General features: G+C 39.1%; 1 protein-coding gene across 1 annotated transcript in view; it reads left to right on the forward strand.

Moving 5' to 3' along the window:
• Window positions 1–15,571, forward strand: part of si:dkey-199f5.8 (beta-1,4-galactosyltransferase 3) — a 33,913-nt gene extending 18,342 nt beyond the window's left edge. The window contains exons 2-7 of the mRNA XM_062422288.1: window positions 361–1,816; window positions 8,001–8,236; window positions 9,353–9,540; window positions 9,630–9,752; window positions 11,366–11,470; window positions 12,288–15,571. Coding sequence (XP_062278272.1) covers window positions 1,543–1,816; window positions 8,001–8,236; window positions 9,353–9,540; window positions 9,630–9,752; window positions 11,366–11,470; window positions 12,288–12,534 — 1,173 coding nt within the window. The 5' untranslated portion in view covers window positions 361–1,542 and the 3' untranslated portion in view covers window positions 12,535–15,571. The remainder of the gene's footprint in view (window positions 1–360; window positions 1,817–8,000; window positions 8,237–9,352; window positions 9,541–9,629; window positions 9,753–11,365; window positions 11,471–12,287) is intronic.
• Window positions 15,572–18,969: the final 3,398 nt, after the last annotated feature.

Genomic DNA, 18,969 nt, shown 5'->3' on the forward strand with positions numbered 1-18,969 from the left:
TGGAATTAGGAAGTTTCGTGCACGCCGTGGTTTCGCAGCTTCCCGTCTGCTCATCCGCTCTGGGCAGCAGTCCTCTCTATGGGGTGGCATCTGCACCGGAGCCCACTCTGTGTCTGAGTAGTCGTAGTCTAACTCCCAACTGTGCTGTCGAGTCTCCGTGTAAACAAACACAATCCGTTTGTTGGGCCTGTGCTGCACACAATTAGTCATTGTTTGTATGGAGAGAGAGAGAGAGAGGGAGGGTGGAGAGAGAAAAAAAACCCACTCTGCTGTAAGCACAAAATCGCTGATGTCAACAGTTTGGGCCAAAGGATGTCAGTCAATATAACTGTCCCTCCTCTTCTGTGTGTTCTCTTTCAGAGCTGTGCCGGAGCGATTGGTCCACAGTTCCCCCTCCATCCAGTCAGACCAGTGGTCGTCAGCCCAGTAAGCTGCTTGAGGTGTCTCATAGCTGCGGATTTCAAGCGTTATGGGACAATAGCTGTGGGGCATCAAAGCTCTCCCTCCTCCTCCCCCATTTCTTTTCCTCTCAGCTTGACTTTCCACTGAAACCCTCCCTCCCAACCCCCCTATAACAAATATACAGTCACGCACACAAACACTCACACACAAACACCCACACACACACATCCAACCCCTCTGACCACTCCTCCTCCCACGCTGGTCATGGTACACTCCCCCCTTCTCTCTCCAGCCAGTCAGGCAGGGAGTCAATGAAAGCTGTGTAATCCTCTGTAAAATATAGGGCCTATACGGCTGCATATGCTCCCTTTTGTTATGGCGGTGCTTGTTGTCGGAGAGGCCTCCCTCAGGAGAGAACACGAGGGAGAACAGGAGGCAGCATAAAGCTCACAAAGGGAGGAAGAGAGAGATAGTTAGGCAAGAGAGAGAGTTGGGAGACACCAACGCTGGCCCCGTTTATTTGAACGTAGGAGAATGAGCTTTGCGGGGAAACAAATGGAATTCATCGGTGGGTGAAAAAAACATGATGTGGGACTGGCATCACCATCCCGCGCCAATCGAAACTTGGACCAACTGTCATCAACTTTGGAGATATTTGCCAGATACTCACCTGCACCGAGGAATGCAGTGAAATAGAGAAAAGTAGACACAACTTTTTTTTTTTTTTTTGAACTTTTCTTGGTTTTAAAATATTTTTCTATTCCCCCTCTCCTTGGTGGTCTCTTTGATTGACAGCCTACCAAAAGTGCCTTTTTTCGTGTGACTTTTGAGAGTGTGTTTGCTCCACATTCAAAGTTCATATTGCCATAGATTATTTTACAACTTTCCACACATGAATCATAACATTCATTGACTGTTGCCATATTTTTGAGAGAATACATAACATATTTGAATCGACTCAAGTCTCCAAAATACACAATCTTCGACAATCTTCGAGTTTTGTTTCTGTTTGTGGGGTGCTGACACAACCCCAGCGTTAAATCACCAAAAGTCACGTTTGCCCAAAACCAGCCTGATTTTCTGCACAGCCTAGTCCGGACCTTTTTTTTTGTGTCGCTTTGACAACGCAGAGCCTTCACCATGGTCGGTTTCCAGTCCAAATGGCGCTACCTTTTCATGTTCCTGGGCATCCAGCTGATGGTCATGGCGCTGCTGTCCCGAGAGGGCTACCAGAAGAGGGTCACCTACTTCATCCGCATCTTCCGTAAGCCCGACGCCCCTGGTTTGTCGAACCGCAACCACTCAGTAGCCAGCATCACTGGAGGGGACGTGTATGCCAACCTCTCCCACCTACCCAAACCTCACAGCCATGGAGACGCCATGCCCTACTGCCCTAAGACGTCCCCTCTGATAGGTGAGTGTTCTGTAGGTACCTGCTTAGATTTTGATAGAGGGTTAATCACTCATGTTAAAATCTCTGAAGACATTCATCTACAAACAAGCACACCCTGTTGAGTTACATCTTCTTGTTGCACCTTTCATTTTGGCCCTTCATCTTATTGTTCGATCTGCTGTTAGCTCAGCGCTTCCTTGTGAATTAAGTATATTTCAGCAAACGTCGTGTCGTAAGTGAGTCCTGTTTGAATTTGGAAATGTGTGCCTTTAGTGACATCTCCAGATGTTTTATGTATGGAGTCGCTCCCCTCATGGTGTGTGCCAGTTGTTGCTATTTTAGGTGAGCATATAGATGGGAATTACCTGAAACCCCATTCTGTGAGGTAAGAAAGATAGTTTTAGATGCACATAAGGCCGTTATTTTGAATAAAAAAGGGGAAGTGTTGACTCCTGTTCAGCTGCACTCAAAGGCACCGCAGTCAGTGGTTCAGCTTTCAGACATTACCACTGAGCGTGAATAGATGAGCCCTCACTCGAGTAATGACAGTTGATGGGCCGTGGCACTACCAGGAACTGAGAGTCTGACAAAATAAGCTGCTGGGTGTTTTGTGTTGTTGTTGCGCTTGTCTCTGATACATTTGACAAAGGTGTTAGGTGTAGGTTATGCATGTTAGGCTAAAGGAAAAAAACTAATAAAAGTTCAATCAGGAGAGAGGAGTGAATGAAAGCAGAAAGAGTGGTTTATTATACAGATGATATTGATGGTTAGGTAGTGTCAGAGTCTTCTGCAGGGAGATTTTGAATCGAGCAGCAGACACTGACACTGGTGGTGGTGGCTGATGACTGCTGAAACCAATGTGGTCAATGACGTGATGAATCTGTGAAGACTTGGTGGTAATGGGGAGGAGGAAGTGGGGCGCGCAAAACAGAACAGAGAAAGCACTAAAGCAGGGAGAGAGAAAACATATTTAAGAAGACAGCTGCAAGTACGATGACATATGGCTGAATATGAAAGCGTGTGTCACCCTGTCGTTGGTTAGATGTGAATAAAGGCTGACGTATTAATTGATGCCCTGGGAAATGACAGCAAGGAAATTATGAGTGAGCTGTGAGAGGGATCAGAGTGAAGGAAGGTTGAGAAATAAGACTACAGACACGAGCATGCAAAAAGAAAGTCTTCCCTCACTGAACTTTCACTATGCTTCATTTCCATCTGTGAAAAGTTTGTTTACAGTGGAGTTAAATAAGCTATAAGAGATGTGAGCTCTGTGAACATTTTTAAACAGCTGAAAACATATTTATTTAATTTGGCTTTTAATTAATATCATTTTAACTTATTTTTACTGAATGTCCTTTTTTTTTTTTTTTTTTAATTATCTAATTTTACTAAACCTCTCTTTTTTTTTATTCTGTTCTATTTGCTGCTGTTTTATTGTATTTTGTATCTGTAAAAGACTGAGCTACAAGCCTTGTAAGAAAGGTGCTATATAAATAAAGTTTTTTGTTATGATCATTATTATTATTATTATTATTATTAAATAGGGGAAAAAAGGAAACATCTCTAAAGGCCAATTTCCAGCGGGTCCGTCAGCGTCACGTTACGGCTGCGCTGCGGTCACCGGAGCTGATAGGTGCCACTATGATCAATGAGAGTATTTCCACTGGGAGCATCTCAATCCACAGCATTTCTATTTTTGACAGAGCCTTTTCTAACTCGCGACAAGCTCAACAGAGCAGATTGCACCAGACAGGAAGTCAGACACAGAATCGACATAATAAAACTTCCGTCTTCCAAAATAAAACAACCCGTGCAGCCTCTCGATAGTATTTAAGCAACAAACACGAATAAAACAGACAGATAAAGACACCATCTAGCTACGTAGCCTACTGACACATGATGAAAGTCAAAGAAAATTACCAAATCAGCTAAATTTGAGCAAGTTAACAAAATCGGGCCGTTTAGTTGTGCTGTTACTACAGTAATTACGGTAGACTAAAGGCACTCGTTCGGATTTGATTGGGCTGCCGTAATTACTGTATTAACAGTGCAATTTCATTTTAAAAGGCAGATTTCTCTCCCAGAGCATGCCCCGCTCCGCTGCCGTAACGCTCCCGGTGTGAGTTGACGCTGGGCAGAGGACGGAGCTAAACCATGACGCAGTCGTTCCGCGCCGCTGACGGACACAGTGGAAATCCCCAGTAATACACCAAATATTTGCATACTCAGTCCTTTTACACCACTGGGAGTTGGCCCTTTATCCTATATGAGCAAAAGGTCCACACGCTCCAAACCTGGTTGACCAGTACACCCACGTTCTCCTGAACACCTTAATAAACACAAAAGAGTAATATAATAGTAAGCCATAACCACACCAACATCAATACATTTAGGACAAGCCAGGCAGAGGCCATCTTAAGTGTGTGTATTTACATTCTTAAATAAATATGATGAAATATGATGTATAAATCCTCAACATTATAAATCATGTTTCCTTCTTCAATACAGCCTTTCAATGATTGAGAAACATTGTTGACAGCGTCCGCCCACTTAGAGTACAATCCACAATCCACCTCACCTGCAGAAAAGCCGCCCTGCACTACGACCGGGTATCATTTAAAAAATTTAGTACCAGTAACAATCCAAATACCCTTAAAGTGACACAAATACCAACTGAGTACTTCATTCGATACCCACCACTCCTCCACATCTAAATGATTAGATTTTTTACACAAATTTGAAAGTCTTCAGATTATTATTATTTATCAATCGAAGAACGCTTGCGTTGATTGGCTGTGAGCAAGTCCATACAAATAGTCATATTTTCTAGCTCTGGGTGCAAAAAGGATTGATTGCAGGTATCGTTAGACTACTTAGTATCGATTTATTTTGGTCGATACTTTAAAAGTATTGAGTACCGTTACCCAGCGCTACTCCACACTGACCTAACAGCCTACATGAGTCTCATGTTCTACCTGTAAGATATTTTTAAAGCTGTTGTTTACCATTACTGATGAAAGCGTGATCTACTTGAGCGTCTCTCCTGCCCTGCTGCTGACAGCGCTGTCAGCTAAAGGGTCGACCGCACTGGACTGTTGAAGAGGAGGTCTCACCAACATATGGTTCAAAAGCAGTTTAGGACACTTCACTAACAGTCCACTCCAGAGCTGAGAGCGTCAGAGTCGGAGCAGTTTAATAGCGTTGTCCTCTGTTTTCATCACAGTTATATATTTAGGTAATTTTATGAAAAGACTAAAAAAAGTTTGCAGCCTGTGTAAAAAATTATAAAAAAGAAGCAAGTTTCCTATATACTGACCTCCCTTATGAGTCTAAAGATCTATTAAAGTTTCTGCCTGAGTAGTGTTTGATTAAATCCAGTTAAAAAGTGGATCTAAGTTGTCTTTTTTTTTGCACAGTTATTAAGTGTCTGTTAATGAATGACTTCCAGTCCACCAGTACTCGAAGCTTTGAATGCTATCAGGAAATTTTGTGTGTTGAGTTTCAGGAAACATGAAACCTCCACAACAGCGTCTCCACACAGTTGTTACACATTACCTAGACATCCTGATCCTGGTTAATGTTTATTCAGTATAACTATAATGAACTCTCAGAAGCAGGCTTAGTTTTCTGCTTTCCGGGTTCTGCCCTCCTTCGCCTCTTTGTTCCCACGTTACTGCCAGTAATTTTAAACTATACACCGATAACCGAGACCGAGGTCACGGGCTCCTTTTCAAGAAAACATAATGGAGGGATACAAAAAAAAAAAGCAATTGAGGTATAACAAAGGGAGAACACGTGGTATAACTTGTACTAAAACAGTACAAACAAATATGTTTGCGATGTCAGGGTCGAACATTGTGTGATGTATGTTAAAATGTTTGTTTTTACAAGGCACAACACTCTTCAGTCACTCTTCAAGGTTAGCTTGATAGACGGGGTGTTCACATGTAGCCTGTTTTCACATCATTAGCTGCTTGCAACATACACATATTTAGACAGTATACTGTGACTGTTTGCACCAAACACATCACAGACAGTTACAACTGTAGACCTGTTAAGAAGCACCAGTACATGTACTTTAATGAATATGAACGTACTAAAGTTAGCAACATCAATCAATCAATCAATATTTATTTATATAGCGCCAAATCACAACAAAAGCCATCTCAAGGAGCTTTACACATAGAGAAGCTCTAGACCTTACCCTTTAATTTAATTTGCCTTGACCGGTTAGGAGAGAGAAAGAGAGGGGGAGTGGAGGAGAAGGACAAATAAAGGAGAGAGAAGCACGTTAAAAATCAACATTTAAAAACAGTAGGAACTGGGCATCCAGACGCCCCCACCTCCACCTGTGAGACGAGAGAACGAGAGAACTCCGGGGAAGAAGTTTAGTTTGTGAATGCATTAATATTACATGATTACACCATTACCTTAAAGTAATAATAATGTCAAGTTTTTTTTTGTCTTTAAGCAACTACCTGTTGATTTGTGAGATAACACAATGGTTATCGGGCCTAAGCCTATTTGCAGTATTACGAACTCGGTGTTGGTGGCAACAGTTCTGTGAAAAAACACAAGCGGCTCACATTTAACAGTCAATCAATAAAACTGTATTTATATAGCACCTTTCATACAGGTCAGTTCAAAGTGCTTTACAGCTGATTGACAAGCTGATAATAAAACGGAACAAGTGATAACATAGAGAAAACGAATAAAAACAATAAGGAAACAAAAACAAAGAACAAATTAGAAAGAAAAAAACTCAGACCAGTGCACGCAAGAGAAAAATAAAATTACATGATAAATTAAAATGTTTGGAAAATTTAGATGAAGTAAAATAAATAAGAGAAAAAAGTTTATTAAAAGGTGCTCTTTTTTTCTTGTCGCTGACGTCACACAGGCGACATTGTTAGGATTTCCAAAAATCGAGGTCCTAAAACGCACCTGCAATTACCACTTATCGCCACAGGAGCCGCCAGAGACAACAAAATGGGAGATCTTTGAGATTGCTACTTTAACTGGATTTGTATTGAAAACATGTTGATACAGATTTAGGTTTATAATCTAAGCCTAAAACAATCAGCAATATATTATTTTATTAATTTTTCAAACAATATTTTATTGGCTCATAAGTTTGACATCACAGTACAGATATAAAACAAAATACAGGGCAGGTGTTTCCAATTTTTCGATCTCACAGTACCCTCCTTGATCCAGTTTTCCTCGAACCAGGGCTCTCGTCACCCCTCTGGATAGATCCCGCTCCTTAGTCCTCTGAAAAGGGTTGAGTGAGGTGCACACAGGGTTTAAATTAAATGACCACAGATAAAGTAATACAAATAGGAATCATAATAATTGAGACTCAAATACAAACACTGAATAGAAATAGAAATAAAACACTCGGGTTGTAACTCTAAACTGCTGAATATTTAAGGACTAAGCATGTAAGAATCCATGCCCAGTGTAGGCAGATCCAAGACTCATTTTATTTAAGATATGAGCCGATTAACATAATTGATCAGTGGTGTCCAATAAATATAGAACCTATCAGAGGAGCCTCTCAGTGTAAATCAAATGCTTTTTTCACAGTTTTAAAAGAGACAGAATATCAAGCAGCCAGGATTTGAATAAAGGAGACAGAGTGGATTTCCATAGGAGCAATTTTCCTACAGGTGATCAGGGAGGTGAACGCAACCACGTTGGTTTTGACAGTTGTTGTGATGACTTGCAATGTATTAATCAAGATTGATTTATCATCATTTTACAACAAAAGATTGTGTAACAAAATGTTGTTTGCAGTGAATTAATAAATTATAAGTGTTATGAGGTAATTATGAGTGCAGAGGATGAATTGAGGAGTCTCACAGCCTCGTGTTTTTTTATGAGATGAGAAGGGAGCACGTACAACAATATTTGACTCTTTTGCATACTCAAATGTACTCGTCTGCTGCTTCAATTTTCAGAACTGCCACACACATATATATATGCAGACACATCCAACTCTGCACTGGTATCAAGATTTTTGTAATCGGGAATAAGTTCAGCTCAGCATATCAAGAGCATTTTTAGAAAAGGTGAATTTAAATGGTGACGTCCCATTCAAATCATAGGCTTTCAAACTCTAACCATGTTATTTGCTTTCACTCCATGAAAGGTATCCTGTTTCCATCTGGTAATGACATCAAGCTGGTTTTTCTGTTCGCAGGTGGGCCGATCCATGTCAGCTTTCCGTCAGGGCTCACTCTAGTGGATGTTCAGAGGAAAAACCCGCTGGTGGTGCGCGGAGGACGCTACAGGCCACCTGACTGTGAGGCGAGGCATCGGACGGCCATCATCATTCCCCACAGACACAGAGAGCATCACCTTAAGTTCCTGCTCTACTACATGCACCCTTTTCTGCAGCGGCAACAGCTCAACTACGGGATTTATGTCATTCATCAGGTGAAACAAACACACACACAAATCACATACATATCCTGACTCATAATTAGTCTCTACACCTATTCAAAGTCATTAATTCACTATCAGTCATTATTAATGTGTGATTAATCCTTCCTTGAAAATTCACAACCACTATTTTAATGGTCCAGGAGAACATTTTATAGATTATGAAGAATACAACGTATATATGTTTGAATGGTGTTTGTTGAGGGTTTTTTCTTAAAACACAGGTCAAATTTGTACATGATGTAAATATATAAAAGTGTGTATTGGCTGCACAATAATATTAAAACAAATGATGCATATTATTTTCATTTTTGTATACACTGGGTCACATTAGGAAAAGTCAAAGTATTAAAGGAAGATTCAGAGGGTGAATAAGATTTTTTACTTCCACTGTTTTTATATAGGTTATTATAGATTAGGAATATAGGAGTATTTGGTGTAAAATTAGATCCATTTTCTCTGTATATACAGTCCATTACAAAAGCAGTGAACCTCTTCAGTGCAGCATTCACTATAGTTCAGGCTAGATGAAGAGCGCCCTCTAGTGTTAGTGCTGTGGATGCCCAAGTGGCTCTGAGGGTTTAATCTCCTTAGCTGCTTGTAACATTTCATTAACGTTTACTCCTCTGCTCTTTGTCACAACTCCTTGAGCTGGATTCGTCATTGCAGTAACATTGTGGGATCTCACATTGTACAATTTGTCTTGTCTCTGCTTTGCGGATACCTCGAAATAAATCTAGTAGGTTGTTTAAACAATGTACCAGAGGGTGTGCGACATTTCTATTTTTAAGGATGAAAACAGGAAATCAACATTTGAATAAGGCTTGAAAAATATGATGAAACAGTTGCATTGTGGTAGGGATGAGCAGTACATCTGTATTTACCATGTATTGTTTGCTGTTGTATTCATATCATTGGATTTTTGTTGACTGAATTAAAACTAGAAAGTAAATATGATTTTTGAGCAAGCAAAAATGAGTGTGTTCTTCCAGTATCAGTAATATATACACTGACTTCCCTAAAGAGTCTAAAGATCTCACTTGATCATAAACTTCACTGTCATTTCTTGATTAAAAGAAGTTAAAGTAATTTTGTCTGTTCACTCTGCAGGCTGGAAACTACACTTTTAACAGGGCCAAGCTGATGAACGTGGGTTTCCGGGAGGCCATGAAGGAGGAAGACTGGGACTGCCTCTTTTTCCATGATGTGGACCTCATTCCAGAGGACGATCGCAACACATACGTCTGCGACTCCAATCCCAAACACGCAGCCATCGCCATGGACAAGTTTGGCTACAAGTATGTCCTTTCTCACCGGTTGATGTCAACTAATGAGTTTAATTTTCACAGACACAGTTATTGTAATACCTCCTTTATAATCCTTCCAGGCTTCCGTACAAGATGTACTTTGGAGGAGTGTCAGCTCTGACGCCACTGCACTACCTCAAAATGAATGGCTTTCCCAACAATTACTGGGGCTGGGGCGGAGAGGACGATGATATTGGAGTCAGGTGAGAATAGTTTTGGCAAGTTGCCCTTAAAAGAGTTCTCCAGTTGCTTAACCCTTACACTAGTATAACATTTCCGGACTTGTGATGGACATTAAAGTCTGTGTAAAGTAAGAATAAATATGTGTTCTGAGTTTGACAAACCACAGAAAAGTGTGTTGTTAACCACCTTGCCAAATTTGAATGATTAAAAAAATCGCCAAATATATGAAATTAGGCTTCAAAGTTGTATAAAAAATCTGCCTATTTCTCTTCTCCCAAACGCTGTGGGAGTGCCCGCCGAGTTCGCGGTAACTCGCCGGCCAGCTCGGCGGCAGTAGTAGTGTGTGCTGAATTTATTTATACCTACAGCAGCAGGGGTGTGTAACCGTGCTATTGGTTAACACCGCCGGTTTACGTAACGCAGCAGTGATTTTAAGACCCACCCATTAAATCCAGACAGAAATCTTGAAACACAGTTTGTGAAGCCTAGCTCCACAATTCAAATCTAAATGGTTGAAATGCTTTTTGCACCTTTTTTAGAAATACATTTATGACCTATTTAATGTGTTAAGAAGAAAATGTCTGAATTCACTTTACACGGTCTTTAAAAGAAAAAATCAAACCAAAAAACAACTATAAAATCAATGCAGCAGAACCAGAGACACATACTTCTTGTCTTCTAGCCCTGTCAAAAACCTGATCTCCAACAGCTTTATCAGAGATTTGTGCCTTATACAAGAAGGCTACAAGCCTCAAGTAGAGACGAAGAGTGGGCAACATCTTCATATTTGTTGTCATTTGCTTTAACTGACGTTTTGTTGATGGAGGCAATTTATTAGATTTGATTTAAATTCTTTTGACTTTCGCTCTGGAGCCACAAAAAGCTTTATACCACTTTTTTCACATATAGTAGTTGTAGTAAATTCGGTTCCCGTCAAGGTCAATCATATGGAAATCATGAATGTTTCCAGTAAGCTCCGCCTGAATAATGTAAAGATGTAAAAGTTACACTTTTTGTAGATCTCTGATATGACATTCATACTTAACCACTAACCAAAAGCATTCCAGTTGATCACAAGTAAATCAGACTTAAAGGCCCAATATGTAACTCTTCAGCATTAAAATGTCTGAAAATGTCATTTGGGCAGGCGTCATATCCCCTTCACACATGTCAGCATTGTGGTTGTTCACCAGACGCTGTTATAATTTGTTGTTTTGAACTATATCTTTTAACTGGATGAAGGATTTTAGTCACCAGACGTCTACATTTTAACTTATAAGAGAAACAAACTGAGCAAACTCTCAAATAATGAACACTGAAGTAATCCTAACAAGGGGTAACTGACTGCAGTGACCCAATTTTTTTTTGTGTAACAATGAAGACAACAACTCCCATGATGCCACACTTCTTCACATCATCATCAAACTCCATCTTTTGTTACTGTTTTTAATTGAGAGACCCCTAGTGGCAGAAAATTACATATCATGCATTTAAAGATCAATTGAACAATGATCACATTCTGACTTTTTAAGAAACTGGATGAATGTTTTTGTGCTTTTGAAACCACAAAAGGAGCTCATGTCGATCCAGTTTGACTGTATCAAAGAGTGACATTTGTGTCTTGTCTTCTCAGGGTGTCCCTGGGGGGGATGTACATCACTCGTCCATCTCTAAAAGTGGGCCGTTACAAGATGATTAAACACAAGCTGGATAAAGGAAATGATGTGAACCCAAAGAGGTACAGTAAACAAACTGGTGCATTTGATTAATGTAGGAAATGTGTAGCAGATCTATATTTAGTGTTTATGCAGATTTTTAAAATCTGAAATCTGTTGAGGCAAGGCAAGGCAGCTTTGTTTATATAGCACATCTCATACAAAGGGGCAATTCAATGTGCTTTACATAAAAACTAAATATCAGATGATTTAACAGTAAGAATTGGAAGAATAAAAACATACAATATAAAAAACACTCATAATTTTTTTTAAAGTACAATTGAACAGTAAAAATTGGAAACCGGTATAAGGACATACCTGCACAGTTTGATCATAAATATAAATTGTAGTATTAACTGTGTTTTTACTGTGCAGAGACAGAGACTGTGGCTAACCAGGGGGGGGAAACTTAAGATAGTGGTCATAATGAGCCCAGACAGAGTTGACTTCAGTATATGAGTTATAGAGAGGAATGGGCGTTGTGAAAGTGAATAATTTTGTCCGTAGTCATTGCATTGCTTCTCACCTGGTTCCACACTATGTGCTTCACTTTGACTTTCCCCTGATTTTCACTATATGTGTATTTGATTTCCATGACAGGAGCTGACACAGTCTGGTCTAAATATTTCTCTCTTATAATCAAACACATCACCTGGTGTCCCTGGTTGCTTTGACTATTACACACTTTAATATCAGTTATGATGATGTTGTTGTAAGACTTATAAGCTTATGCTGCAGTTGCTGTCAGTGCAGAAGAAGCCACTTCAGCTCAGAGCGTCAGTATACCAACAGGTAAAAGGAAAAAGTTGAAAAGGTTCTCTGTTTGTCGTCCATCTCAAGGTTCAACATGCTTGCCAAGACGCGTCAGACCTGGAAGCAGGACGGGATGAACACAGTTGACTATGAGGTAATCTCACGGAGATACCTGCCCCTCTACACCAACATCACTGTCAACATCGGCACTGAGGCCGGTCTACATCCAAACCCCCCGAAGCCACCTCCACCTGCCAAAGCTGCAGAAAAACCTGCAGCCGGAGCACCAGCGAAAGGCTCAACCAAACTCAAAGAGAACCACTCAGAGAAATAGTTTACCCTAAGAGACCACGAATCATGTTTCACTCTGCTTTTACTTCAGTGGGATAATCCTATCAGTGCATGCTGTAGGATGGTGGTTTTTTCTCTGTGGTGGCCTGGGTTTTGTTTTGGTTTTTTTTGTTGTTGTTGGTTTGAATTTTTTTTCATATGTTGGTGGAGGAATTATTTTGCAGAGAATCAACATCATGCTCAGCCAGAGATTCTCCTCTGCCTGCAGAGAGTGAGACACTCACCTGGGTGATTTAGACACTTGATTTCTTGAAAATAAAAACAATAGACATGAAATGATCAGTCTGCTCTAGGTGACGGCTCTCCACCCCACAACCATTATTCTTCCAAGGGAGCCACAGCAAAGAGTGAAGGGTTAAAGTTGGACTCTGTGAGTTTATATATCTACAGCGCTGTGATCGCTGTTTAAACCTTGCAATGCCTTAGAAACTTGTTCTTTATTTTTCATCTTTTCACTCGTACCTTACTTAATTTAGAATACTGTGTTTTTCTTGGAGCAGGAGCTGCAATTTCCAGCAGTCACACTGTGCCACAACTGAGTCAGACTCATTTTTTTGTTTCTAAGCCAATGAATACATGAGTGAAGGAGAATTTTTGTTTTGTTTTGTTTCCAGTTGAGTGTGTGAAGCTGCTATAACGAGTAATGAATGAAGGAACTTGACAGATTTGTGTATTACTATTACTGCTTATGACATAACAGCACACATATCCTATCCATCTGTCTGGGTCCTGGTTTGGGAAGGGTTATCATACAGATGCTGTTCTACATCAAGTTCTCAAATGATAGACTAAAGCTTTCTTATGTTTTCAAAGTTATATCTGTGGAAATATCAGTGGTTTTTTAAGTATAGCGTGACAACATTTGAGTTCTGTACACAAAAGCCGAGGTGCTGTTCTTCTGTGTAGCGTTTATCTTAGAAGTAATTCAACACAGCCTTTCAAATCATTTCCTTATATTTCAGCAAATCCATTATCTACAACCTTTTTTGATTGCATTTTGTGTGTTTTTTTTGTTGGTTTGCCTTTATCAAATAGAGCAGGTCTTGGTGACAGTGATCAGCCCTCTGCCTTCAGACGAGCTTGTAATTCACATCAAAATGGAGTCCGTCTTACTCATATATATATATATGTATTACTCATATAGATGATTATGTACAGTACAGTATACATATATAGCTCATTATCTTAATGTGTCACTCAAGAGTGCTGGCATGCTCCCTCAACACTTTATATGCAGTAAATCTAAATAATATGCTATTTTTTGTATTGTATGCCCCCCCTTCTGTTCTGTCCTTTTTGAGCTGAACTAGAAAGAGTTAAAAAATGTCACTTCTGCATCGTCCTCAGATCAGCGCAGGTTCATGAGTGGAGATTAGTAATTGTGTCAAGCTGAAGCCACAGTAGCCAATTTTCTCTATCTGGACAAATGAGTTAGTTTAGTTTGAGCCCAAAGCTCAATGTGACATATCTCTGTGATCGCCGTTCCAACTAAACATGGTGGCACCAGTAGTAGTTATCATGTATCATATTCTTCATGATTGAATGCTTTTTTATGATTTGATAGAAATTCTGCCATCTAGCTTTCTGATTTAATTATTTAAAAACCCACAAAGTAATGACTCAAGTGGAGATGTGAGGGTTATAAGTTTGCTCACCGATACAAGGAAACATGGTTAAAAAAAAAAATCTTTGCCCCTGTCTTTATCTTTCCATGTTTCTATTAATCAGCATCTTTTACTTTTGTTTAACAAGTTATCGCACGGAGAGAAATCTGCCACATCATTTCCACTAGGGCCCTTGTACTGCATGTCGACAGTCCACCTCTCCTCTTCACTTCTCTCCACTCTTGACAGATTTGATTGTTGACACGATATAAAAGAAAATCCCTTTACCCGGTGAATGAGTGAGTGAGTGTCTATACTGGCAGGTGAGCGAGCTGAAACCAAAGATGACTGCATGGAAAGATGTGATGATAGACGGAAAATATGTGAGTGTGTGTGTGTCTGTGATCATGAATGATTTCTAGAACGCCATATCATTTGATCGTAAAGGATAGCCCTGTCATAATTTCTTCATATTAACCATTTGTAGCCTCTTTTTGTCTGATTTAAAATTATATAGAAATAAACCATCATGTATTCGGATTTCCCCGAAAAACACCACAGATGACTAAATCCTGTATATGTCTTTCAGTGAAGGGATGAGGATAGTTCATGATGACTTTTAGATTGGTTTCTTCTTGTATTTGAAGTCAGTGTAGATGTGAAGACAAATGCTCCAATGAATTTATTTTTATCTTCATATCATTGTGGTATTTGTCTGCTGAAGTTAAGCTCTGAGAGTGGTTGCCTGTGATTACCATGAATAGATGACTATTTACTGAATTATTTTGATGATGTGAATTAATATCCAACTCCTATGGCCTTAGCAGCACATACTTAAACACTTCACTAATACAACCGCATCTTTATATCGAGATTAAATATGCATGGTAACAAAGAACCTGTTAATAAGGTTGTGTAGGAATGTACTGAGCAAAACATGGTGACATTACATATCAGTGCCCTCTTAGAAAATACCACGCATGCTGAAGTGTCTATGTTGTGAACTGGAAACTGTTTTATTGTGACTTTAACTGCAAGTTTCCATCTTTTGTGCAGAGTTATCGCTGTTGTGTAAAATTAGAGGATATGAGTTTGGGCATTTATGGCAAAATATACGAGGGAAGCTTATATTCCCAAAGTCACAATGCGCAGTCTCCATCATTTACTGTGTAATACTTGACCTAATGTTTTTTATGGTTTGTCCTTTTGTTTGTTGTTTGTTTTGTTTTTTGTTTTGTTCTTACAGCTATCTAGAGTTCGATTTGACTTGACTCCGTTCTGATGTGGATAAGCTCAAAAACAGAAAGTTATCACAGAGTAGTGCTGAAGCAACCAAGGCCAATGAGACCTTGTAAATTATTCTGCACAGTCCAGAGTGGCCTTAAATTCATTAATAAATTGGTTATTCAAAAGAAATGCTGTCTGGTTGTTGTTTTTTTAATGTGTTTAAATGTTTTTGTTTTCTTGTATATCATGTTTTTCTTTCTCTTGTTTTGTATCTTAAAGTGGAACATGGCTCAGAAGCAGTTTGTCCCATGCAGCAGTAGTTCCCAACCTTTTCCCTGGGTGAAATCAATATTTGCTTTGCACCTTTTAAAACAACACTAGCTCTCCTTGTACACCTTGCTCCTTGATGGTACGGCTCTGTGGGGGCCGTACCATCTGTTGCAGGACTCCTTGTTCTTCTTATCACTGGAGATAGATTATTATGGCTCTGGCTGTATGTTTGAGGTCATTATTATGCCGCAGATCAAATTGGAGACACCTCAGATGGTATTGCTTAATGGATAAGAATCTAAACCTCTCACGTTTTGCATCATTGGCCATTTTTCCATTAACTCTCCAGCTGATTAACCCTTACATACTGTTCTTATTCTGGCTCATAATTAGTCTACACCAATTCACATTCATACATTCCCCATCAGTCATTAATAAATGTTTGATTAATCCTTCTGTTTGATTAATCTTATGGGGAAAAAAAGACATTTTTATAGAGTATGATGAATACAACATGTTTTAATGCTGATTTTTGATTTGTGTTATAAATACAGATCAAATTTGCACAAATGCATAATAAAAATGTGTGTCAGCTGCACAAAAATCACAATAAACAATTATGTATTTTATTTCCATTTTTGTATATTTGGGGTCGCATTAGTAAAAGTCTGACTAAAATAAATGTGTATAGGGTGTTTTTACAGCTCTCAAATGTAAAAATGGGTCAAATTTGATCCTGAACAGTATGTAAGGGTTAACTGTAGTAATGCAGGACTGCGGTATTAAGCTGGATTGCTACACTTTATTAGCAGAGTGTGAATGGTTAGTGCACAGCTTGTGCTCATGTGTGCACTGCATCCTTATCAATGGTGTTTTTCTAAATAAATATAGGTATAACCTTTTTATTTGTTTTTTTATTTTATTTTTAGTCACAGGTATCAATACACCTTCAGGTACAATAATACAGATGTGTATGAAGGTACCAAGAAAAGTAGAAAAATAAAATGTATATATATACATATTTGTTACATATATGATACCAAAATAGAAAAGAAAAAAGAAGGCAAGAGAGTAGAGCTGGGCTATTCGGACAAAATCAAGCATCACAATATTTTTGACCAAATACCTCAATATCGATATTGCAACAATAATGTAGAGATGATTCTTGATGCTTTCACAGAATATTTACACTATGAAATGTTTGGTAAATAGTCAATGGTAATGTGGATATAATGACAAAGTGGGTAAAAGGTAAAAAAATAACACAAGCTAGAGCTAGAACAGTCCGTTAAGTTCAGAAAATTACATCATATTACAGTAATGCAGCCTTTAAAACCAGGAAAAGACAACTCTGATGACATATCACGATATTAGGATATCCCAAATCTAAGACGATATCTAGTCTCATATCACGATATTGATATAATATCGATATATTGCCCAGCCCTACAGGACAGTATGTTGTACCCGATATATAGTCTCTCATCTTTATCTTGTTTGAGCCATAGTTTTTTCAATTCCAATGAATGAACAAAGAAACATAACTATGTACAATAAATGAAAGTGCTTGTAGCGCTTTGGCTTCATATCATTACATAAATGCTACAGTTAAGTATTCAGACACTTGACAGGGATACAGTAATTGACAAATCAGTAAACATTTGTGGATATTTCTTCAATTCATTATCTTAATAAAATCTGGTCTTAGAAGTCTGACATATTGCACCTATTTTTCCCAGTGTGGTATGAAGATGTCCATCTTAAGGTTCACAGTAAAAATAATTATTTCCATCTTTCTAGTTTGTCCTGCCTGCATCATCCATCTTTTGGTCAAAGCCTTTTTCCCTGCTGCCAGCAATACACCCATTAAATATCTATCTATACCTTTTACTTCTGGGGAGACATATATCCCAAATACATAGTTTTGAAATCAAAAGGTATATCAGTGTTAAAGATGGTTTGTATTGCCTTATGCATTTCTTTCCAGTAGGTATAACCTTTTAAAATAACACTTAAAGGTATCTGTTTTCTTCACAGGAATGATCAAACAAAAAAACAAACAACAGAAAAATTCTTACACCCCCTAGTAGAGGCCGAGACTCCCAGGATGGGAAGTGCCTCATAGTCGGACCTTTGATGCATCTTCCTCAGTACATTGTGTCCACTTCCAATATCTGTTCAACAATGCAAAAATAATTGCAAAGAGAAGTCCTTAAACGCCCTGAACATTTGTCCGTCTTAACGTAGTCCCTTGGAGCGCCGAAATACCAGCAAGCAGCTGCAAACAGCACAAATAGACCCAGTTTTTTTTCCTTAATCTGCAAAGGAAACCACACATCCCACTTGCTCTCAGTTTGTGGTCATGATTTACTGAATGATGAACTGCTCCAGACCCACATCAGTTGCAGCTGTTGACAAAGAAACTCACGCTTATCCTCATGTGTAATGTTGTAGGCCGCAAATCTCCACTGATGTTTGGGTGTCAATACTTTTGAGCTTACAGTGCCATTTCTTTTGAGGAGGAGCAACATGGGAAGTGCTGTTTCAACACATGATTATGACACAGGATGAAAATCCTGTTTAGGTGTAAGTGTGTTTTTGTAGTTCTGTTGCTCTGTCATTAAGGGATTTGTACTGTATATTTTAATAATCTGTGTTTCAAAAGAAGTCCCGGTGTCCGGGCAAGAAAAATTCTCACCAGTCTAACCAGTTCCCTGTGCTTCCAGTCTTTGTGTTAAGGTGGCTGTTTTTCATATTTAGCAGATATCAGAATAGTATCTTCTCATCTAACGCTCAACAAAAAAAGAGTAGGCCAATTTCCCAAAATGTTCCTTTAACCTTTTGTTTAATAAGAGAAGTTGTGTGCACTAAAACTGTGTTCAGAAATGTGCTCTGTTGCACCTTTAAGCACATTCAGCAGTGGAATTAGGTTGTATTGGCCACACTTTCATCACTGTAGCAATGTGCTGCCTTTACCATTGGAGGATGACAAAAATACAGCTTTCATCTTGTGTTAAATAACTGTTTATTGAGTGAGTGGAGTCCAGAGTGGACAGCAGTGTTGATGTTTTAAGGTCTCTGGTCCAGGTCCCTAGATGGTGGTGGGGTTTATTACTGCAGAAGTGTTGAAGAAAAACAAACCAGTGAACTCTGAAACAAGCTCTTCTGGTTTTTTGAAAGGTTCAGTTTTTGAGATCTTATCGCTGACAAACCCAGGAATTTGAGGATTGAGCACTGGTCCCACCGGTTTTCTCCTCTGCAGCACCTCAGGGGCTGAGTAGGCCTCGTTCCCCATGTCAACGGCAGAGCTGAGACCG

Source organism: Scomber scombrus, chromosome 7 (genome assembly GCF_963691925.1).
Source record: "Scomber scombrus chromosome 7, fScoSco1.1, whole genome shotgun sequence".
Taxonomy (NCBI): Eukaryota; Metazoa; Chordata; class Actinopteri; order Scombriformes; family Scombridae; genus Scomber; species Scomber scombrus.